Source organism: Medicago truncatula, chromosome 8, assembly GCF_003473485.1.
Source record: "Medicago truncatula cultivar Jemalong A17 chromosome 8, MtrunA17r5.0-ANR, whole genome shotgun sequence".
Taxonomy (NCBI): Eukaryota; Viridiplantae; Streptophyta; class Magnoliopsida; order Fabales; family Fabaceae; genus Medicago; species Medicago truncatula.
In genome coordinates this window covers 2906672-2932821 of record NC_053049.1, presented here as the reverse complement: position 1 = coordinate 2932821, position 26150 = coordinate 2906672, and the positions used below count along the sequence as shown (strand labels likewise).

The 26150-nt window shown below is 33.7% G+C and overlaps 1 protein-coding gene and 1 pseudogene across 1 annotated transcript; both read right to left on the bottom strand.

Annotated features, from left to right (window-relative positions):
* Positions 1–544: 544 nt before the first annotated feature.
* On the bottom strand, positions 545–24151 carry LOC11428594 (G-type lectin S-receptor-like serine/threonine-protein kinase RLK1). The gene is made up of 2 exons (XM_024771778.2): positions 23388–24151; positions 545–2529 (listed from the first exon to the last, which is right to left on the bottom strand). The coding sequence occupies exons 1-2, from the start codon at positions 24134–24136 to the stop codon at positions 822–824; spliced, it is 2457 nt and encodes an 818-aa protein (XP_024627546.2). The 5' UTR covers positions 24137–24151; the 3' UTR covers positions 545–821.
* On the bottom strand, positions 16850–18087 carry LOC112417185 (G-type lectin S-receptor-like serine/threonine-protein kinase LECRK4; annotated as a pseudogene).
* Positions 24152–26150: the final 1999 nt, after the last annotated feature.

Genomic DNA, 26150 nt, shown 5'->3' with positions numbered 1-26150 from the left:
ACATAAATATTGATTACGCCTAGCATAATTACAATAAATAGAGAATCATAATATATCTTAACATCTAACTTGAGTTTGAAAACTAAAGTGCGGAAACGTCCTGGAGAATGGGGTTTCGTGAACAAATCAGCCGGCTGGTCAAGAATGCCAATGGAGATAAGAAGTTCACCACAAAGGAAATGTTGACAAATGAAGTAGAAATCAATTTCAATATGTTTGGTTCGCTCATGGAAAACATCATTGTGAGCAATTTGAATGGCACTATGATTGTCACAATATAGGTGAAGACTATGATGTCTCTAAATCAGCAAGAAGCCAACGAAGCCACGATATCTCAAAAGTAGTATCAACAAGAACACGATATTCAACTTCAGTCCTATAGCGAGCCACCAAAGCTTGTATCTTGCTACACCAAGATATAAGACAATCTCCAAGAAAAAAAATGCAAAAATCAGTGGTGGAACACTGATCACTAGGATCACCGGCCCAATCGACATTAGAGTAGGCTCTAATAATTAATAAGGATGTAGTTGAGTAATGAAGATCATAAAATAAGGTACCCTTGATATATTGAATAATCCGAAGGACAACTGCATAGTGTGTGGTACGTGGAGATGAACAACATATGATTGAGGGGTACGTGGAGATGAACTAATATTGGAACCTACCATAATATGGAAACAACATCTTGATACACAAAAATAAATGCAAATATTACGGTACACTTAAAAGAGCACAACAAGTATCAGCACAAGTTGTCAATCTTAGAAAAGAGCACAACAAGTATTAGCACAAGTTGCCAATCTTAGCTTACAGACTTATTAATTTAGAGAATATTGAATACTAATTTGTGAGGGGTATGGTGGAACTTGCACTTCAACAGTACCTTCAAGCATATGTACCACATCTCTCATGTTTGGTCTAAGATATGGATCCTCTTGAACACACCAAAGAGCAATCATTACCAATTTCTCCAAATTTTCCTTGTCCTCCAATGCTTCATTGTCACCCTCAACCAATGCACATAAAGCACCATCTTTGTAGCAATCATAAGCCCAATCAGTTAAAATTGCTTTGTCTTCATCTTCTTCATCCATTTCTTCAACACATTTTCTACATGAAATTATCTCAAGTAGCACTACACCATAACTATACACATCCACCTTAGCTGTGATAGGCATGTTTTTAAACCATTCAAGTGCAACATACCCTTTTGTTCCTCTTATGCCAGTGTTGGTTTTGCTTTGATTCATGTTCAACAACTTGGCTAATCCAAAATCAGAAATTCTTGCATTGAAATAATCATCCAGGAGTATGTTTTGAGGCTTTATGTCACAATGGATAATCCTAGTGATGCACTCTTCATGTAAATACACAAGTCCTCTAGCTATTCCTATTGCAAGTTCTAGCCTTAGTTTCCAATTTGGCTTCTGTTTTTCTTCATTGAAAAGAAAACTTGCCAAAGTGCTATTGCTCATGTACTCATAAACAAGCAATCTTTCACTTCCACTCCCGCAAAATCCAAGTAAACGAACCAAGTTCTTGTGATGAGTGAGACCAATGACATTCAGCTCATTCCTGAATTCCCGATGAGCTTGATCCAACAGAAAACTGTTCAACTTCTTCACTGCCACGCGAGTTTTGCAAGTTGTGTTGTTGTTGATGACTCCTTCGTAAACTATTCCAAAAGCTCCCCTTCCTAGCTCTTTGTCAAATCCATTGGTAGCTTCTTCAAGCTCTTCATAAGTGAAGCAACGCAAATTGGTTTCAACAGAAGTGTCACTTTTGCTAACTCTTCTAAGCTTCTTCTTGTACTGAAAAATGAAGGAGGTACAAACACATATTGCTACAATGAATACAACATTGAGAATAGTAGAGCTACCCAAAAGCACAGAACCAACCAAAACCCAAGTTTCTCTATTATTGATCTTGTTCACAATTGTTGAATTTGAATTTGGAGGAAAGATAGCAATGGAGGTATTATGTATTCTAACTTTCAAAAAGGCCTTAGCACCATCAAGAGTTGGATCATATTTCCCATTTGAGAGTGGTAACTTCTTTTTCCAGCAACTATCACCTAACCTGAAAATAGCCACAGAACAAAAGCAATCTTCCATACAAGCTTTCATACATTGATCTTCAGTAAAAGGCTTTTGAAGCACAGAATCTGACATAGGCCAATCAATGTCAGTCAAAGTCTCAAACTCATAGAGATCATTTCTGTTTTTACTTAGTTCATCTTCTGCACATCCTTGTATGAAGTCTGGCTTGCAGCTACCAAGTGGATCATCAGGATCAACCAGTGAGTATCGTTTTGGACACTGACATGTTGGTCTCTTATCAACTCCCAAAGTGCAGAAGCTATTATATCCACAAACACCACTCCCTTCATTAGCAATATAATTACATATATTATCAGGTTTAGACCACACTATGGTCCAAACATCACTCTCAGTTGAATTCTTGGGATACTTGTAAAGTGTGAACACTCCATCAAAATTAAGAGTTGCCCTAACATAAAATTCAGTGGTAGAGACTTTACTCTCTTGCTCTGACACATTGTATTTCTCATTGTTCTCTCCCAAGACATACAAGTACCCTGATCTGTCAAAGACCAATTGAGTTCCAGCACTTGAAGTATTGGATTCCACAGTTCCACTTTCATAGTAGTTTTCATTAGCATTACCAGATGGTAAATTAATAGAATGCATAACAAGATCACCATTTTCTTGTAAAAGAAGCTCAAACCTTCCTTTACTAAAATTTGACTGCTTAAGCCTTGAAGAAAGCTTTCCACCTTTTTGAAGAAATTGAGATGGCAACAAGGTGTCACTAGGATACTTGAAAGTCTCCCAACCACCACCCTCGAGCACAAAGTTACCAGTATCGTTGAACACACCACGAGAAACTTTAGCACTAAGTACCTCAGTAGTATTCCATAACCCGACACCATTTGGAGAAGTTAGCACCAACCCATCATCGGCATTGAGTTCCACTTTTGATCCTTCTGGTGCAGGACTTTCTCTATTAGCATACCACACAACAGTTTTGTCAGGAATTTTTGCATACCAAATGGAAAGCAAAAAAAGGTCAGTGTCTTGAATTGGAAGAAAACCAAAGGCAAAGTCACCAGAAGGGGAAAGCAACCATGTAGAGTTGCTTGTTTCAGCAGTAAAAGAATCACCAATGGCTATAGTGTTTTTGGTTTGAGCTAGAACATGGATGGATTGAAGAATCAGTGACAAGAGAAGAAAGGGAAGCAGTAGAGTGGAAGCCATGTTTAGATTCTATCTCAATTTTATTCATATGATTTTTATAGAAAATAGCAATTGTTTTTGTCCATAAAAATTTCATCACTTAGTCATTACTCTGCTGAATAATCTTTGTGTAGACTTGGACCTGGTCAACTCATAAGTCATAAGTTGGTTTAACCATCTGGATATAACAGACGTATGATATACTTCCATTTTTGATAAAAATAAAAATGAAAATAATTTACAATCTCAACAAAGGATTTGTGTTCTTTTAAAGTGGACTTTGCATGGTTAAAAATATGAACTATATTTTTGTTCTTCTAAATTGGTTTTCCCTTTTCAAAATCCAGTTTTTGGATCCTTAGCTAAGATATATAGATTCAAAAGTGGAATTATGAAAACAAACAAAATATTGATGTATCATAAGACCTACATAGTAGAGGTTCATTTGAATGATTCTTTGTTTGGTGTCAACTCTCTGATTTTCATGAGACGAGAATTTTGGTAATTTCGATTTTGATCGTGAGATAAGTATAGTCTGATCAAAATCATTTGACCATAATTACTTGGTTAATTTTTTTTTTTTTTGGTAGATAGACGAAATGACAAAGCCATTATAAAACTCACACACACAAGTGGAGGCACCGGGTTTCGAACCCAGTCATGGCATCCGGCCTAACAATTTCGGCATTTTGCCAGTTGAGCTAGAACTTCTGGATATTACTTGGTTAATTTATCTAAATGATTTTACAAAAGTAACGTTATATGCCATGTTAATAAATGGTTTGCCATATCACTTCTTTTAGGTCTAAAACTAAAACCTAGATTTTTTTGCCACATCACCTCATTGAGCTACAACATAGATGAGATGAAGTTTGTCTAGACTCTGAATCAATTTGGTCCATATAATTTTGATAGTAAATAGATATTTTTGTGTCCATCAAATTTAAAGCACGTAAGTCCCTCCTACAAGTCTTTCTATGTGTTGAATATTCTTTGCGTAGACTTTGGTCAACTAAACCAATTAACCAACACACAAGTCGTTATACTTTGGAAATTGGAAATAACAAACGTATGGTACACTTTCTTTCCCTTTATCACATAAAACCTCTATAGAAATATGCAACCCTGCATTAGCCTTGCAGACAATTCTATTTTTGTGAATTGCTAAGAACCCAATGAGAATGGTCAAGGAAGGGAAGTAGAGGAGGAGGGTGTAATATAAGAGATAGTGTAATTTTAGAGCAACTCATATATAGACACAACCCTAAATAAAATTTATTTAGGCGTACACCCATGATTGATAAAATTTAAAAGAGAAATTTTATTAAGTGATGTGACTAAATTATTTCTCTTTTAAATTTTATCATTTATGTGTGTATGCTTAAATACTCTTGATTTGAGGTAGTGTCATAATTATTTCTCGTAATTTACTAATTTTTTTTTGGTATGCAGAAGTGTAAATCAAGGATGAAACTCGTACAAAATTACAAAGTTACGGGTTCAAACTAGGGTCAAAATATCTAGTCTAATAAGGGAACTTCTACGGTATACTCAGAAATTTTAGTGTACCGATACTCTTGTTTCACAAAACTTATAAATTAACGATCATTTTTATGAAATAAAAAGTTATTTGTCAATATTTATATTTTAGAAAACGTCATATCATAAGAAAAAACATCATTTCATTGTTTATAAGGATTATATTAAAAAATTTATATTTTGTCATAAAAAATAATCAATATTTATTATTATGAGTAGTAAAAATTTGTAAAAGTTAAATTTTATTTCGTCGAAGATTTTGGTAAATAAAGTTTAATTATTATAGTTGTCAATGATAGAAAATAATTATTTTTCTTCAAAAAAATAACTAATTTATTATTAATTTAACGAATTGGTGTACCGATACATCCAAATTTATTGGATATACCATAGAATTTGCCGTCTAATAATCCTTGCAGACTAGTTGCATGCTATTTTCTCGGCAATTTACACCAAGGTACAACGATTTACTTGCAACTATTTTAATTAATAATGCCAATATATATTTCTTATTCTTATCTTCAATTTCATATGATATCAACAACTTGACTATATAAATAGAATAGTTATTTATTCTCTAATTTTTTTTTTCCATAACTAAAACATTCAAGATATTTGCGCAACGCACGAGCTTATATCTAATTATAACTAATTCCTAAAACTGTATTGAGAAACAGTAAGTTAGCAACTACTCCTAGGCTAACTTGTACATCAACTACTTCTAATTCAAGCTGGAAATAGATGTCAAGTATTTCAAGCTTGTTGTGCAAGTCATTGAATCAACCTGGATGCGGTGATGTTCTCGGGATGTATATTGTGGAGCGTGTAGCATTAGGGCATGCTCCCCAACCTGAGTCAGAAACACCACCACATCAGCAACCCCAACGTTGTGACCCATTCTACCATCTCGCTGCCAATCTATGGTCGTTTAAAAGGACAAAGTGGTGAAGATAGCCAGTGGTGTAGGGGATGGACGGCTGTTGGCAGCGTTGGAACGGCGACATCCAGAGGCAGCAGGAGTGGCAGCAAGAAGGCAAGATGGCTCACGGCGCATTGGTTTCCGGTTTGTCCCTTTTACGGATATATGTTGTTTTAACTGTTTCTTAAAATTTTGTCAAAAAAAAAAAAAAAAAACCTTTGTTTCTTAATTTCACTAGAATGGCAAAGTGGAATCAGCACATTATTACTCTAGTAATGTGATTGCATCAAATTTGAACCCTGTAAAACTATAATCTAAGATAGTTAAAATTAGAAAGTTGAAACATAGTAAAAAGAGAGGAATTTGGTTACATAGATTCGGTACGAGTAAGTTTTTAGTCTCTCCAAATACTCACATTAGCATTGATTTTCTGAGATTCTTTTGAGTTAGAATTTAACTTTACTAAATGAAAACAAAATATTCTTGGTGATCCATCTAGCACCTGCAAGCCGGAATTAAACTTTACCACTCACAAACGGGAGAGTTTATGCAACTTGTTGAAATTGCCTTGAAATTGTGATTCTGAGAAAGTTCAGAATCGTGACATGATTTGGTAGGCGTGTCACGATTTTCTAGACCGTGAGCATGGTTTTGTTTGATGTTCAATTGTGACACGATTTTTGGCATGTTTGACACGTTTTCAAGATAAGGTTGGTCGTACATTGGGTCGTATGCATCAATCGTGACACGAATTTGGCAATCGTGACACAATTTTGATAGCTGCAGAGTACTATATAAGTGTTTCTATGCAGATTTTGAAAGAGAGCTTGAAGAGAGAGAAACTTGGGACTATAAAGGAGAGAACTTTAGGGTTGAGTGTCTTTGTAGTGGGGTTCTCTTGAGTTGGGAAACATTGTAAACATCTTGGGTAGTGAGATTTCACCATTGGAAAGATCAAAAAGCTTCCTTTTGTGCTTTCTCTTAGGATTCATTGAGAGTGTAAGTGACATGAAAAATGGGTAGAAATTAAGTTTTGTTCTTTGTGAGCTCTTATGCTAATTTCTTGTAACTCATTTGTATCACTTTCATCTTAGTGGATTGGAGAGGTGCTCTCTCCTCCAGAGGAGGTTATATTAGACCGAATTGGGTTACTAATCTTTGGTGTGTTTGTTGTTTTCTTTCTTGCTTTCTTATGCTTGTGGTTTTGAGCTTTTCACTTTAATTTCTAGATTAGATCTAGGTGTTGTTATTATTGTTGTTGCTTGTGATTGCTTGCTTTGATTGTGGTTACTACTTTTCTTTACTCCACACATCATTATTTATTGGTGTGAGATTTGAGTCCCAATTCACAACAACTGTTAATGGTTCTAAGGCTTTCTTAAAAGTGAGAAGAGATAATGCCTCCCATGGTTCCACCATAACTGTCTCAAATTAGTATTAATTGTTCTCTAAATAAGTTATGTCTTTGTATGAACAAACCTTATTCCATTGTTGTTTTGTTTTGGATAAAGTTAATTTAATATCTAACTAAGCAAAATAAATGACACAACACGGTATATTTTAGGGAACTATGAATTGAGTAATTTGTAAAGTAAAAAAAAAGATTAAAAATTAATATTATAACAACTTATAACTACTCAAGAGTTGCTCCTTTTTGCTCTCAAAAAAAAAAAGAAGAGTTGCTCCTTCAAAAAAAAAAAAAAACTACTCAAGATTGTTATACATGTGTCCATAATATCAACTATTGATTTATTTAATCAACGATTGATATTAGCCGTTTTTAATTGATGAGATCATGAGTGCTCCCAATGATTTGAGTTACCCGGGTTGGTATTTTTTGGAGTTGTGTAAAATATGCATATTTTCCTTTACTTTTTACATAATATTTATTTTGGTCATTCATTTTTTAATTTGAGGAGATGAAAATAAGCATAGATCCGAGTGCTTACATGACAGTCGTTTTCAATTGAATTAGGGTCCATAAATTTACAGAGATAGAAAAACCGATTCTCACGATATTTTTATTGTTGTTAAGTTGTGTAGTATAACCCTCTCAAAAAAAAAAAGTTGTGTAGTATAAGTTTAGTGAGGTATAACATTTGCAAGTAAACGAGACTATAAAAAATATTATACATCCTTGAAAAAATGAATATTAAACATAAAGTTTCAAAATAAGAAATTACATTTCAAATATTTCACTGTGCGTTTGTTTCAAGTTATAATTGTTGATTCCCGGGAATAAAATGATAGGAATGTATATGCCTATGTTTGTTACAAGTTTACTAAATTTTATTCCCGGGTATAAAATGTTCCTGGGAATAGAAAAAAATTTCCAAAGAAAAGGGTGGGAATAAAGTTCCCATGGAGATGAGAATAAATTCATAAATAGTTTACCTATTATAATCCCTATTTTTATGATTCCTAGGAATATTATAAAGATAACCAAACATATTTTTTCTAAATTCCTTCGAATAAAATTCCCATCTTTATATTTCAAGGAATGTTATTCCTATGAATAAATTTGATAAACTTGAAACAAACACACCCTAATACTTTATAATGAACATTACTTTATAATTATTTTATAATAAAATTAAGGAAAATGCTACTAAGTGCCCTAAGAGTAGTGACGGAGCCACACACCATACTTGTAATATACCACTATTAGATTTTGCAGGCAAATTAAATATATGAATTGGAATATACCCCATATAGATTTTGCACTCAACTTATTCACTTTATTTTGCCGGCAATTTATCCACACAAACAAATCATGTTACACTCTCTCATATATTTATTTATTTTTAAGTTAAAATAAGTAGTTTTTATTACACCCCGTCTCACTATATGTTAAAATGTCTCACATCGGTTGAGAGATGACATGGATAAATATTTAAAAGTGGGAGCAATATTCATATCACATCCATTTTTGTGAGATTTTATTTTTAAATCCACCTATGATTATCTCTTTCTCAATGAGAAAAATGAAAACTCTTCCTCCTTGTTTCATGCAACCATAAAATCAAACACGCATACTTTTCCTCCTAACAAATTTCGTGTAATGGTGCCTCCACTATTCAAAATTACTGGCTCCCCTACCTATCTAAGAGCACTTGATAAGAAGCTTAAAGTAACAACTTTATCTTAGAAATTGTGTATTCAATTTATTGAAAGTTTAAAAAACATCTTTTTTTCACATAATTTCATGTAGAAGATGTGTTGAAGAAATGGATCAAGAAAATGAATACAAAGCTATCTTAACTGAATGGGCTTATGACTGCTACAAAGAAGGTATTCTAGATCCCTTGGTTGAGGGTGACAATGAGGCATTGAAGGACAAGGAAAATTTGGAGAAATTGGTAAAGATTGCTATTTGGTGTGTTCAAGAGGATCCATATCTTAGACCAACCATGAGAAATGTGATACATATGCTTGAAGGCAGGGGCGTTTCTGAGGGGGTGCAAACAGCTCAAACGAGCTGGGCCTCCCTCAAGGATGGGCCTCATTTTTTATTTATTTTATATCCAGTATAATGGTGGTTTCTTTTTAGGCCCCCTTAATATCTCTTAGGCCCCCTAAGATTATTTCATTCCCTCACAAGGATGGGCCTCTTTTAGGATTATTAGAATTAGTTCCTCTTGATTTTGGTGTTAGGTGAGGGTTCCTCGTGTATACGGTAGTCATTTTCATCTCTAGGTGTACCGCATATATACGGCACCTTGTATTTATCTTTTAAAAAATATAAATAGTATATTGCTCTTTTAAAAAAAATTATGTTTTGATTTTATCACTGGCCTCTTTTCATTTCCAGAGCCGAGCCTCCGAATTCTCAGAGACGGCCCTGCTTGAAGGTACTGTTGAAGTGCAAGTTCCACCATACACCCTTCACCAATTAGTATTGAATATTCTCTAAATTAATAACTTTGTAAGGAAGATTGGCAGCTTGTGCTAATTCTTATTATGTTGTTGCAAGTGTACTGTAATATTTGCTTTTATGTGTGTGTATCAACCTGTAGTTTTATGTACCTTCAAGACTAGTAGTGTGTCCGTGTATACGGCTGTGACTGTGGTTTCCATATTAAGGTAAACTGCAATATAGAATAAAAATATGCAAGTGTATTATACCGGTGCAACTGATAATCATATTTTTTTTCTGCTATTAATTCGAGATTAAAATTGAAATAAATAAATAAATTAATTCTGATAATCATATATTGAAAAAGTAAAACGACACTTACTGTAGAATAAATTATTTCTGCAAAAGCAACAATTACTTTGTGCAAGTAATAGACTAGTCGCAATGCACAACACTTTCCCTAAGTCGAATTTCATCAAGAGAAAAATATTCTTTAAAGATTACATTGTCAATTTCAAAATGAAAACTGAAACTTTTACATCATATTGTACATGTAAATCCAATTGGAAATTTTAGTACTTAGGATGCAAATGTTATTATCGTGCCCGCGATTCACTTTCTTCAATCACATTGAGTGTGGTCAAGTTTTTCTTCAGTTATCCAAATGGTATACTAATTTAAATCATGTTGACAGCATGTGAAGATCAATAGCTTAGAAATGGTGCAACAAGTTATTCTCTTGGATATCATGCAACTCATGCAACCAGAACAGAATTCAGATAAAGTAGTGCAACAAGTTATACTTGACATAAGATAAGGACTAATTAATTATAGTTTTAGTCTTTCTAGACTAAATTTCGTATTTGGTCCCTTAACCTATTTTGTATTTTCAATTTTATCTCCATAACTATTTTTGTTGGTCTAATATGTTAGATTTCAACCCCAAACGTTGGATTTGAGAAGCATGTTACTATCATACTATGCACTCGCAACATCTAATAACTTCCATTTTTTTCCCCTCCATCCTCATAGTCCAATGTATCTACGCCAAAATAGAGAAAAAATTATAATCATTCTTATATGATCGAATTTTGTGGTTGTATAATTCAATCTTTTATTGACGTGTCATAAATCCTGTATAGTATCGGTTCATCCGATGATTCCACATCATCAAGTTTTAGGCCGCATTTTTATTTTTTTTGCCACACGACTTCTTTTAGGTCAAAAACCTAATTTTTTTTGCCACAACAAAGATAAATTGAAGAATCAGTGATTAGAGGAGAAAGGAAAGTAGAGAGGAAGCCTTTATCTAGATTCTTAATCAATCTGGTCCATATAATTTTGATAGTAATAGATATTTATTTGTCCATCAAAATTAAAACACGTAAGTCACTACAACTGGTCTTTCTATGTTGAATGTTCTGCGTAGACTTGGTCAACTCATACTAAACCAACACACAAGTCGCTATACCTTGGCAGTTCTAAAGCCCCAATATTTTTAAAATGGTGAAGAATCATGTCCGACACGTATTGATACTGATACGTCCCGATACGTGTATCGGAGAAGTATTGGGCAATTAATATTTATTTTTTCGAAAAAAATTTACCGATACGTGTCTGATACAGCTAACTTGTACTCCGACACAGCTAATTTATACTCCGACACCGATACCTCTGTCTTACATATTTCCTTTAAAAAAAAAAGAAAAAGAAAATAATTAGAAATAAAACTATAAGTTTGGCAGCGCTATCAAAAACATATTGTCTCTTCTAACCCAAAAAAATAGGGTTTCTCGTCACCACATAACGATAACTATTCCCTCTTCTAACCATTACCACCAATTGAATTCTACTATGTTTCTCTTTGCTCTAATGCCATGTTTCTTTGGTTCTTCTCTCAAATTGGGAAAAAAATTGTTTGTTTTTGATATAAATTAGTGTTAAATATTAAGTAGTCAACATTAGACAAAGGTGTTATTTTTTTTTTATAGTACTTATGATGTTCTCTTTGGATGGTACTAATGATGCTTAGTTGTATTCTATCTAATTTGTGCTGAAAAAATATGTAATTATCACTTGTTTTGATCATTTTCATTAATGTGAACGTTTTTTTATTATCATTTTTAGTTATTATACATTGTGCACTTATACTATTAATTTTAAATTTAATTTTTTAATAACGTATCGAGGCCATATCGTATCGGAAATTTTGAAAATTTGCCCGTATCGATATCGTATATGTATCATGTCAGGTATCAGAGCTTCATAGCTTGGAAGATATAACAAATGTATGATGCACTTTTCTTCCCTTTTTCACATAAAACCTCTAGAATATGCAACCTTGAATACATTCTATTTTTATAAACTTAAACTAGAAAGGTTAGTATTGTAAATTTAACTAATTTAGCATATATTTTAAAATTATTTAAAATTTAGAAGTATATTTTATTTTATTTTATTTTTAAAAATATTCTCTATCAATATTGTTAAATGAACTAAATTGTACTCCCTCCATTTTTAAAGTGTTGTTTTATAATAGCACACTCAAATTAAGAAAGTGAATTATTGTATCGTTTTTTCAATAATACCTTCATTTTAATTCACCGATAAATTATTATTTTTCTCCCATAACAAGCAAGTTATACAGTCTTCATCTTTCAAACAATTATTCTTATTTGTTTACACACATTCCATCTCTCTCCCATGACAAACAATTATCAATAGTCTCATTGTTCTACACAATTTTTTTAATAATAGTAAAGCAAAAGAAAATTTCACATTAATCAAACTTTAAACTTGTTCTTCACCTTCCTTAAAAAAAAATGTTATTCACCTAAGTAAAACTTAACTTCCCTTCAACTCCTTTAACCAACATTTAGGCTCCAAGTATGACTTTAACTAATACTAGATTCACACTTTGTAGCATTATTATAGAATTTCAACTCTTTATTGCTCCATTATTATAGATTCATTATCGTAAGTAACAACATTTTGTTTCAAAAAACAATATTCGTTTTAAAATGAAACTTGAATTTTCCAAACATATAACATTAATTAATTTAATTGAAAAGTTGTAAGCAATAGTAATTATAAAAATAATATAATTGATAAATCATATTCTTAAACTATCAAAACGATAATTAAATAGAAACACAAAATATGTACCCAAAGGATACTTGTAAAAGAAAAAGATTGAGTATATATTTAAACATAAAAAGAGAGCTAAGTGTGATATTAGGATCTCTCACGAGAGATAGTGTAATTAGGGTCATGGTGTCTAATTGCATGCATTTTTCCAGGTGAAGAATATTTCAATCAAGAAGGTAAAATATTTAATTATAAATATATCCTTAAATTTTGAACAAACTATTTCTTGTAGTAGAGTCCTCCATTCTGCTTACACTGTCCCAGAGATTGAATCCCAAAACAAACAATAAGTATCAAAAAAATGAGTTTGACACCTTTAATTCCAGGTTACTGACAGGCTACAGGATAAATTTGGGACATGTGAAACATCTTGAAGAGTTAATAATGGAGAAATAATGACAGAACATTTTCCTGCCACGACTAAAAGAGAACCATCGGCAATCTTAATTTTTAAATTACCTGCACAAGGACTATATGAAGAAAACATACTAGACTCTCCTGTCATATGATCGGTAGCCCCTAAATCAACAATCCAAGTGCGACTTAGTTTGACACTAAGAAGGGCTGACTCTAAAGAATTGCCTTTTTGGGCAATGGAACCGAAAGAAAACATATGAGAAGTTGTTTAAGACTCAAGAAGCTTGTACAATTGTTCATTAGTGGACGGAAGTGAGTTTGAGAAAGACTGCTGCCCTTGATCAGAAGTATCTTGGAGTGCACGACCTTCGGTTGATTAGTTGAAAATTGTCTTACCCATCACCACCGTCGTCACACCTTCTCTCTTAGATTGTCTTACCTAAATGGTCTTAGATTTATTCATCCTTTTTTATTTTCACTTTTTGATCTGACTCAAACTGTAAGCTACGAAATTGAGTTTTTTTTTTCCTTCTTCTTTCCGATGAATAGTGCACGTGAACAGTACCACGTGGATGAACATTGCACGCGCGAATAGTACTTGGTGAACAATGTTGCTGGATATCAAATCCAGAAGAGAAAAAAAACGAAAGATGCCATAGTGATGGAGGCTAAGGTTTATGCCGAAGCAAGGCCACCAAAATCGAGGGCTCTGATGCCATGTAGAAATTACTCTATTATTTAAAGTTGTTATTTGTCACTGTATCTATCATTTCCCAATGAAAAATGAAAAATAAACAACCATTAAAATAGAATAATAATAATAAAAGGAAATAATATATATTTCAACAGCTACCCAAAAGCACAGAACCAAACAAGACCATAGTTTGTCTATTATTATTGAGTTAGGATCCGTCGACACCAGGTGTCAACGAATTCGTTGACACCAAATGTTAACCGTTCAATCTAATTAATCTAATGGTTGAAAATATGGAAACTAAAGATTTATATGTGAGTGTATCACGTGATAATAATTTGTTGATTTAATTAATCCCAAAAATTACTCCAATAAAAACAAACCGCTTAATCCTTGTCCCGGAAAGTCTTCCCTGACGGTCTTTTGTTATTGAGCACACAAGAATAAAGAATGAAGTAAGGACCAACATTAAGCCTTTGAAACTTAATTTAGTCCCAAATTGAATTTCAATTGTAATTTTGAATTTCAATTATATAGGGGGATTTTTTTGTCACGATGTATTAGAGTTTCTTGCAAAGGGCAATAAATCCTACATGACATGGTGTAAGCAATTGGAATTAGAAAGCAAAAAAATCAACCATGCATTAATCGACTTTGCAATAGCTTTAGCGATTTGTTTCATTCCCATAAAAGACAATTGGGTGAAGGAAAAAAATGAGTTTTATTGTACTTTGGATGGAGAATGGAATCGAAAACAAGAAAACAAAGGGATGATCAATTGGTATTTGGGTGTGTGGAAGAACCCGAACCATAAGAATACCCGACCTCAGGAGGAAGATGATGAGAGTGTGATATGTTTTTCTTTGAAGAGTCCCCACATTAACAATTAAGTGAATAAATGGGAGCCATTAAGATCAAAATAAAGAATGGTTAGGATTTGGTGTCAATGAATTTGTTGACACCAGGTGTCAACGGATCCTAACTCATTATTATTATTATTATTATTATTATTATTATTATTTGTGTTCAGTTCTTTTCTCACTTTGAAGAAGGCCTTAGCACCATTAAGAGTTGGATCATATTTCCCATTTGAGAGTGGTAACTTCTTTTTCCAGCAACTATCACCTAACCTGAAAATAGCCACAGAACAATAGCAATCTTCCATACAAACTTTCATACATTGATCTTCAGTAAAAGGCTTTTGAAGCACAGAATCTGACATAGACCAATCAACGTCAATCAAAGTCTCAAACTCATAGAGATCATTTCTGTTTTTACTTAGTTCATCTTCTGCACATCCTTGCATGAAGTTTGGCTCGCAAGTACCAAGTGGATCATCGGCATCAACCAGTGAGTAACTTTTTGGACACTGACATGTTGGTCACTTATCAACTCCCAAAGTGCAGAAGCTATTATATCCACAAACACCACTACCTGCACTGACAGTATAAGTACATATATTATCAGGCTTAGACCACACAGTGGTCCAACCTTCACCATCAATTGAATTCTTCGGATGCTTGTAAACTGCGAACACACCATCAAAATTAAGAGTTGCTCTAAGATAATAAAGCGTGGTAGAGACTTTACTCTCTTCTTCTGACACATTGTATTTCGTATTGTTCTCTCTCAAGACATACAGGTCCCCTGATCTGTCAAAGACCAGTCGAATTCCGGCACTTGATGTATCTGTTCCCGCAGTTTCACTTTCATAGTAGTTTTCATTAGCAAAACCAGATGGTAAATTAATAGAATGCATAACAAGATTACCATCATCTTGTAAAAGAAGCTCAAACCTTCCTTTACTGAAATTTGACTCCTTAAGCCTTGAAGAAAGCTTTTGACCTTTTTGAAGAAACTGAGAAGGCAACAAGGTTTCCCTAGGAAACTTGAAAGTTTCTCAACTAGCACCCTCGAGCACAAAGTTACCAGTATCGTTGAACACACCACGAGAAACTTTAGCACTAAGTACCTCAGTAGTATTCCATAACCCGACACCATTTGGAGAAGTTATAGCACCAACCCATCATCGGCATTGAGTTCCACTTTTGAACCTTTTGGTGCAGGAATTTCTCTATTAGCATACCACACAACAGTTTTTTCAGGAATTTTTGCATACCAAATGGAAAGCAAAAAAAGGTCAGTGTCTTGTATTGGAAGAAAACCAAAGGCAAAGTCACCAGAAGGTGAAAGTAACCATGTAGAGTTGCTGGTGTCAGCAGTAAAAGAATCACCAATGGCTATAGTACTATTGGTTTGAGCTACAACACCGATGGATTGAAGAATCAGCGAGTATAGGAGAAAAGGAAAGGAGTAGAGAGGAAGCGATGTTTAGATTTTGTAATCAATTTCATCCATATAGTTTTTTTTAGGCTTATTGATGTGTTTAGCTCTTGCAATTAGGCGGCATTTAAAAACTCGTCCCTGTAATTGCTAATCCTGGCATTTTAACCCTGCAATTGTTAATCATTTAAAATTTCGTCCCTCTCCCCACTTAATCACTGCCACGCCACATGAAATTCCAAATTTACCCCTGTGTTTCCAATTCTTTCTTCAATATTTTGTCCTCTTCTTAAGGTCAAAATTGGAATTTTATGTGTGACAGTGATTGCCACGTCATCAAATTAGTGACGTGGCAGTGATTAATTTGGTCCAAGGACCAAATTTTAAACGATTAACAATTGCAGGGTTAAAATGCCAGGATTAGCAATTACATGGACGAATTTTTAAATGCCGCTTAATTGCAAGGGCTAAACACATCAATAAACCTTTTTTTTATAGTATTGTAGCTATTGTTTGTTTCCATAAATTTTCCAGCACTTATTCATTAGTCTTGCTATCATTTGAATAATCTTTTTGTAGACTTGGACCAACCTGGATCAAGTTTGATGCCACAGTATAGTTTTTTTCCAACACGACTTCTTTTAGGTTAAAACCCTAAATTTTTTGCCACATCACCTCACTGAGCTACACAACAAAGATAAATTGAAGAATCAGTGATTAGAGGAGAAAGGAAATTAGAGAGGAAGCCTTCTGAATCAATTTGGTCCATATGATTTTGGTAGTAAATAGATATTTTGTGTCTATCAAAATTAAAGCACGTAAGTCTCTACTGGTTTTTCTATGTTTGAATGTTCTATGTAGACTTTGGGAGATAACAAACGTATGACACTCTTTTCTTCCCTTTTTCACAGTAAACCTCTAGAACACAAAACAATCTTCCATTTGAGAGTGGAGGCGTTATCTTTTCTCACTTTTAAGAAGGCCTTAGCACCATCAAGTGTTGCATCAACTCTCCCATTTGAGAGTGGTAACTTCTTTTTAAAACAACTACTACCGTCCCTGAAAATAGCCACAGAACACAAACAATCTTCCATGCAAGCTTTCATGCATCGTTCTTCAGTAAAAGGCTCTAGAAGCACGGCATCTGATCAAAATCTGAAACTCATATAGATCCTTTGTTTTACATAGTTCATCTTCTGCACATCCTTGTACGAAATCTGGCTTGCAGCTACCATAAGGATAGTCAGGATCAACTAGTGAGTAACTATCTGGACACCGAAATGCTGGTCTCGTATCATCTCCCAAAGTGCATATGCTATTATATCCACAAACACCACTACCTTCAGTAACAAAATAATGACATATATTTCGAGGATGAGACCACACTGTAGTCCAATTTCCAATATCAGTTGAATTCTTCGGATGCTTGAAAAGTGAAAACACTCCATCAAAATTAATTGTTGCTCTAAGATAAAAATCAGTTGTGGAGACTTTACTCTCTTCATCTTCTGCCCGGCCCATCTTCTCCTGACATATAGAATTTACCATTGTTCTCTCTCAAGAGATACAAGTCTCCTGATCTGTCAAAGACCAGTAGAGTTGCAGCACTTGAAGTATTGGATCCAACAGTTTTACTTTCATAGTAGACTTCATTAGCATAATCAGATGGTAAATTAATAGAATACATAACAAGATCACCAGTATCTTCTAAAAGAAGCTCAAACCTTCCTTCACTGAAATTTGACTCCCTTAGCCTTGAAGAAAGCTTTCCATCTTTTTGAAGAACCTGAGAAGGCAACAAGGTGTCACTAGGAAACTTGAAAGTCTCCCAACCGCCACCCTCGAGCAGGGTAAAATATGAACTATACTTTTATTGTTCTATTAGATATACTAGAGAAATGTCATTTGCCGACAATAGAGTAAGTTTAATTATAGTTTTGTTCTCCTATTATCACATTTTCTAAATTGGTTTTCCCTTTTCAAAATCCAGTTTTTTGATACTTAGCTAAGTTATATAGATTCAAAAGGGGTTATATGAAAACAAAAAAATATTGATGTATCATAAAACCTAGCTGATAGAAATTCATCTGAATGATTCCTTTTTTGGTATTAACAGTTCTCATGAGACGAGGATTCTGGTAATTCAGATTTTGATCGTGAGATAAGTATAACCTGAACAAGAATTATTCTATTCATTTATCATTTGACCATAAGTACTTGGTTAATTTGTAAATGATTTTTCAAAAGCAAGTCATATGCCATGTTAATAAATGGTTTCCCACATCACTTCTCTTAGGTCTAAAACTAAAACCTAGATTTTTTGCCACATCACCTCATTGAGCCACAATATATGGGTGAATAGACTAGAAAGGGAAGTGGAGATGAAGTCTAGCTAGATTCTGAATCAATTTGGTCCATATAATTTTGATAGTAAATAGATATTTTTTGTGTCCATCAAATTTAAAGCACGAAAGTCACCACTACTAGTCTTTCTATGTGTTGAATATTCTTTGTGTAGACTTTGGTCAACTCATACTAAATCAACGCACAAGTCTCGTTATACTTTGGAAATAACAAACGTATGATACACTTTCCTTCCCTTTAACACATACAACCTCTATAGAAATATGCGACCATTCTGTTTTTGTGAACTGCTAAGAACCCAATGAGAATGGTCAAGGAAGAGAAGTAGAGGAGGAGGGTTTAATACAAGAGATAGTGTAATTTTAGAGAGTCAAGATCTTCTTCATTTTGTATCCTCTCCATTTCTCCATAGACATAACCTCAAATAAAATTTATTTAGGCGTACACCATGATTAATAAAATTTAAAAGAGAAATTATATATATCAAGTAATGTGACTAAATAATCTTGATGTGAGGTAGTGTCATAACTATTTCTCGTAATTTTAAAACACTTGAAAGAAATTTTTAAAAAATTCCAGAGATTTTTTTTATTTTAATTAAAAATATGGGAGTAAAATTGAAATTTAAGAAAATTGTATGGTTGTGGGGTCTAGTTGCATGCTAATTTTTGTTTGGTATGTAGAAGTGTCAATCAACGATGAAACCCGTACGAAACTTCAAAGTTACGGGTTCGAACTAGGGTCAAAATATCTAGTCTAATAATATCGATATTTATCAATTGAATTAAGGAGACTTTTACAGTGCAGTCAGAAAATTGACTTTTTTAAAAAAATTATTTTGTTTAGCCAATAGTAGAATTGCTGATGTCATGTCAACAAGTGTCTTGCTGGTGGACCACTCTAAAACTAAACTTTACCTTATTACAAATCAATCATCATACAAAATATTAAGGGAATTTCAATCTTAGTGCATAAATGGGAATCTAAGTTTAATTTTGATTTAATCAGGGACACAATTGCAATAAGTAAAGATATAATGACACACCTTATGGACAGATGTGCAATACACTGTATAATCTGACGTGACATAAATTAAATAGACAAATGCTCAATGATATTTGTTGTTGTGTACAAGTGTGAGTTATATGTCCCACATCGGATAAAATAGTAAAGGTTGAACACTTTATAAGTAAAAGGACCCATAAACCCATTGCCTTAAGGTTTTGGGTAAGAGTGTGGCATCTCTCTTGCTTGTGTGGTTGTTCTAGCCTCGATGTGGACGGTCCTCCGAGCTCCCTCTCAGTGACCCAACAGTGGTATCAGAGCCTCGTTCGACAAAGGGTAGGACCAAGGCAGCCGGTCCGTTTGCGTAGAAAGTGTCGGTCCGTTTGAGGAGAAACCAGCAACGGCGATACAAAGCAAGTAAGAGCTTCCGCTTGAGGGGGAGCTCGATGAATTGATGGACTCACACTTTAGGGGAGTGTTGAGGACCCATAAATCCATTAGCCTCGATGTGGACGGTCCCCCGAGCTCCCCCTCAGTGACCCAACAGTGGTATGGCGTCTCTCTATCTTGTGTGGTTGTTCTAGCCTCGATGTGGACGGTCCCCCGAGCTCCCCCTCAGTGACCCAACAGTGGTATCAGAGCCCCGTTCGACAAAAGGTAGGACCAAGGCAGCCGGTCCGTTTGCGTAGAAAGCAGCAATGGATTGAAAGTGTGAGTTATATATGTTCCACATCGGATGAAATAGTAAATGTTGAACACCTTATAAGTAAGAGGACTCATAAACCCATTGTCTTAAGATGAGCTCCCCCATAAACCCATTGTCTTAAGATGAGCTCCCCCTCTTTTCCTTGAATTAAACCTTGCAGATTAGTTGCATTCTATTTTCTTGGCAACGCACTAATTAACTGTAAGGTTGAGAAGGAAATAGAAGTAGCTTGATGTACAAGCTAGCTAGGAGTAGTTAATTGTTTCTCAATATTTGTTTCTTAAAATTTTGTAAAAAAAAAAAAAACCTTTGTTTCTTAATTTCACTAGAATGGCAAAGTGGAATCAGCACATTATTACTCTACTAATGTGTGATTGCATCAAATTTGAACCCTGTAAGACTATAAACTAAGATAGTTTAAAGTAAAAGTTGAAACATAGCAAAAATATTCTTGGTGATCCATCTGGCAGCTGCAAGCCAGAATTTAACTTTACCACTCTCAAATGGGAGAGTTGATGCAACTCTTAATGGTGCTAAGGCTTTCTTGAAAATGAGAAAAGATAATACCTCCATGGTTCCACCATAACCGTCTCAAATTAATATCTAACTAAGCAAAATAAATGAGAGAACACGGTATATTTTAGGGACCTATGAATTGAGTAATTTGTAAAGTAAAAAAAAATTAAAGATTAATATTATAACAACTTATAACTAGTCAATATTTGCTCCTATATATGTGTCTATAATATCAACCATTGATTTGTTTAATCACAAATCAATGATTGATATTATACCCGCTTTTAATTGATGAAATCATGAGTGCTCCCGGTGATTTGAGTTACTCGGGCTGGCATTTTTTTGGAGTTTGTGTAAAATATATTTTTTTCCCTTTACTTTTTACATAATATTTTTATTTTGAAGGTACATAATATTTATTTTGGTCATTCATTTTTTAACTCAAGGAGTTGAAAATAAGCATAGATTCGAGTGCTTACATGACAGTCGTTTTCAGAGAGATGGAAAAACCGATTCTCACAATATTTTTATTGTTGTTAAGTTGTGTAGTATAAGTTGAGTGACGTATAACATTTGCAAATAAAGGAGACTATAAAAAATGAATATTATACATCCTTAAAACAATGAATATTATACATAAAGTTTCAAAATAAGAAATTACATTTCAAATATTTCACTAATACTTTATAATGAACATTACTTTATAATTATTTTATAATAAAATTAAGGGAAATGCTAACGGATGCTCTAAGACACTGGATAATAAGTTTAAAGTAGCAACTTTATCTTAAAAATTGTGTATTCAACTTATTAAAAGATTAAAAAACAACTTTTTTCACATAAAATTTAATAATTAATTCCTTTTTGAATCTTTAACAAATGCCTAGCATAACCTAAAAATTAAATATTTTTATTCTATATTGGGACCTACCTTAATATGGAAATCACATCTTGAACACAAACATAAATGCAAATATTACACGGTACACTTAAAAAGAGCGCAAGTATTAGCACAAGTTGCCAATCTTTGCTTCCCAACTTATTAATTTAGAGAATATTGAATACTAATTGGTGAGGGGTATGGTGGAACTTGCACTTCAACAGTACCTTCAAGCATATGTACCACATTTCTCATGGTTGGTCTAAGACATGGATCCTCTTGAACACACCAAAGAGCAATCATTACCAATTTCTCCAAATTTTCCTTGTCCTCCAATGCTTCATTGTCACCCTCAACCAATGCATCTAAAGCACCATCATTGTAGCAATCATAAGCCCAATCAGTTAAAATTGCTTTGTCTTCATCTTCTTCATCCATTTCTTCAACACATTTTCTACATGAAATTATCTCAAGTAGCACTACACCATAACTATACACATCCACCTTAGCTGTGATAGGCATGTTTTTAAACCATTCAAGTGCAACATACCCTTTTGTTCCTCTTATGCCGGTGTTGGTTTTGCTTTGATTCATGTTCAACAACTTTGCTAATCCAAAATCAGAAATTCTTGCATTGAAGTAATCATCAAGGAGTATGTTTTGAGGCTTTATGTCACAATGAATGATCCTAGTGATGCACTCTTCATGTAAATACACAAGTCCTCTAGCTATTCCTATTGCAAGTTCTAGCCTTAGTTTCCAATTTGGCTTCTGTTTTTCTTCATTGAAAAGAAAACTTGCCAAAGTGCTATTGCTCATGTACTCATAAACAAGCAGTCTTTCACTTCCACTCTCACAAAATCCAAGTAAACGAACCAAGTTCTTGTGATGAGTGAGACCAATGGCATTCAGTTCATTCCTAAATTCCTTATGAGCTTGATCCAACATAAAACTGTTCAACTTTTTTACTGCCACACGAGCTTTGGAAGCGGTGTTGTTGTTGACGACTCCTTCATAAACAATACCAAAAGCTCCCCTTCCTAGCTCTTTGTCGAATCCATTAGTAGCTTCTTCAAGCTCTGCATAAGTGAAGCAACGCAAATGGGATTCAATTTCAAAACTAGCGTCACTTTTGCTAACTCTTCTAAGCTTCTTCTTGTACTTAAAAATGAGGGAGGTGCTGATACAGATAGCTACAATCAATACAGCATTGAGAACAGCAGAACTACCCAAAAGCACAGAACCAGCCAAAACCAACGTTTCCCTATTATTAGTCTTGTTCACAATGGTTGGATTTAGAGGAACAAGGGATGTATTATCTTTTCTCACTTTCAAGAAAGCCTTAGCATCATTAAGAGTTGCATCAACTCTCCCATTTGAAAGTGGTAACCTCTTCTTCCAACAACTATCACCGTACCTGAAAATAGCCACATAACACATGCAATCTTCCATACAAGATTCCTTACATTGTTCTTCATTAAAAGGCTTTTGAAGCACAAAATCTGAGTAAGGCCAATCAATGTCAGTCATAGTCTCAAACTCATAGAGATCATTTCTGTTTTTACTTGGTTCATCTTCTGCACATCCTTGTATGAAGTCTGGCTTGCAGCTACCAAATGGATCTTCAGGATCAACCAGCGAGTATCGTTTTGGACACTGACATTTCGGTCTCTTATCAACTTCCAAAGTGCATAAGCTATTATATCCACAAACACCACTACCTGCACTAACAATATAAGTACATATATTATCAGGCTTAGACCACACTGTGGTCCAACCTTCACCATCAATTGAATTCTTCGGATGCTTGTAAACTGCGAACACACCATCAAAATTAAGAGTTGCTCTAAGATAATAAAGAGTGGTAGAGACTTTACTCTCTTGCTCTGACACATTGTATTTCTCATTGTTCTCTCCCAAGACATACAAGTACCCTGATCTGTCAAAGACCAATTGAGTTCCAGCACTTGAAGTATTGGATTCCACAGTTCCACTTTCATAGTAGTTTTCATTAGCACTACCAGATGGTAAATTAATAGAATGAATAACAAGATTACCATCATTTTGTAAAACAAGCTCAAACCTTCCTTTACTGAAATTTGACTCCTTAAGCCTTGAAGAAAGGCTTCCACCTTTTTGAAGAAACTGAGAAGGCAACAAGGTGTCACTAGGATACTTGAAAGTCTCCCAACCACCACCCTCGAGCACAAAGTTACCAGTATCGTTGAACACACCATGGGAAACTTTAGCACTAAGTTCCTCAGTAGTATTCCATAACCCGACACCATTTGGAGAAGTTAGCACCAACCCATCATCGGCATTGAGTTCCACTTTTGAACCTTTTGGTGCAGGAATTTCTCTATTAGCATACCACACAACAGTTTTTTCAGGAATTTTTGCATACCAAATGGAAAGCAAAAAAAGGTCAGTGTCTTGTATTGGAAGAAAACCAAAGGCAAAGTCACCAGAAGGTGAAAGTAACCATGTAGAGTTGCTGGTTTCAGCAGTAAAAGAATCACCAATGGCTATAGTACTATTGGTTTGAGCTACAACACCGACGGATTGAAGAATCAGCGAGTATAGGAGAAAGGAAAGGAGTAGAGAGGAAGCCATGTTTAGATTTTGTAATCAATTCGATCCATATAGTTTTTTTTTTTATAGTATTATAGCTATTGTCTGTTTCCATAAAAATTCCAGCACTTATTCATTAGTCTTTCTATCGTTTGAATAATATTTTTGTAGACTTGGACCTTGATCAAGTTTTATGCCACATTATAGTTTTCTTCCAACACGACTTCTTTTAGGTTAAAACCCTAAATTTTTTGCCACATCACCTCACTGAGCTACACAACAAAGATAAATTGAAGAATCAGTGATTAGAGGAGAAAGGAAATTAGAGAGGAAGCCTTCTGAATCAATTTGGTCCATATGATTTTGGTAGTAAATAGATATTTTTTCGTGTCTATCAAAATTAAAGCACGTAAGTCTCTACTGGTCTTTCTATGTTTGAATGTTCTATGTAGACTTTGGGAGATAACAAACGTATGACACACTTTTCTTCCCTTTTTCACAGAAAACCTCTAGAATATGCAACTTTGAATATACAATTCTATTTTTATAAACTTAAATTAGAAAGGATAGTATTGTAAATTTAATTAATTTAGCATATATATTTTTTTTTTGAATAATTTAGCATATATTTAAAATTTAGAAGTATATTTTATTTTTAAAATATTCTCTATCAATATTAAGTTAAATGAACTAAATTGTACCCCTCAATTTTTTAAAGTGTCGTTTTTAATAAATACTACACTCAAATTAAGAAAATGAATTTTTGTATCATTTTTTTCAATAATTAATACCTTCATTTTAATCTACCGATAATTCTTATTTTCCTCCCATAACAAGCAAGTTATACACTCTTCGTCTCTCAAACAATTATTTTTTTTATTTTTACGTACATTCCATCTCGCTCCCATTACAAACAAGAGTTTTTCTACTTGCACCCTAGTTAATCATGGTTGCACCCCAAAATGACAAGATTACCCTTTCATAACATTTGATTTTCAAAAAGCCTATTTCTTCTTTTTTGGTTACACCCCAAAACCCTTCTTCCAAAACCATAATTCTCCAATCGATCGATTGTGTTCTGCGAAGATTTTCAAAACCATACTTTCTCACGTTCATTCATGATTTCAAAGAAAATTCGAAGCAAATCAGGTTAGCAAGTGTTGTTCTTCAATCGATTGTGTTTTCCTTGTTCTGCGATTCACAGTTCTGTGATTTTGTAAACACAGTTTAAGTAGGTTCATGTAAACTCAGTTTAAGTAGGTTCATGTAAACTCAATTTAAGTAGGTTCATGTAAACTCAGTTTAAGTAGGTTCATGTAAACTAAGTTTACATGAACCTACTTAAACTGAATTTAAGTTAACCTTGCCAATGTAAATTAAAACCGTAATCGTACAGTGCATCATTGCAGTTGAAGGAAAAAAATTGAAACTATCAAATAGAAGAAGAAATTCACTTACTTATATCCAATTGAGTATGGATGAAAAATATTTTGATTCACTCTTTAATTTTCATGGAGATTGATATTGAACATCAAATTGTTTGATCGATCGCTTTGTGGGGTGAAAGAGGGTGAAACTCACTGACAATGAATAAAATTAGAGTTTTAAGAAAATTTATATAAAAGGGCAGTTTTGGTATTATAAAAAAAAATTAAGAAAATTTGGGTATAACCAGAAAAACATGGGGTGTAAATAGAAAAACTCTACAAACAATTATCAATGGTCTCATTATTATACACAATTTTTTTAATAATAGTAAAGCAAAATCAAATTTCACATTAATCAAACTTTAAACTTGTTCTTCACCTTCCTTAAAAAAATGTTATTCACCTAAGCAAATCTTAACTTCCCTTCAACTCCTTTAATCAACACTTAGGCTCCAAGTATGACTTTAAATAATACTAGATTTACACTTTGTGGCATTATTATAGAATTTCAAACTCTAGATCCATTATCGTAGGTAACAACATTTTGTTTCAAAAAACAAACTTTGTTTTAAAATCAAACTTGAATTTTCCAAACATATAACATTAATTAATTTAGTTGAAAAGTAGTA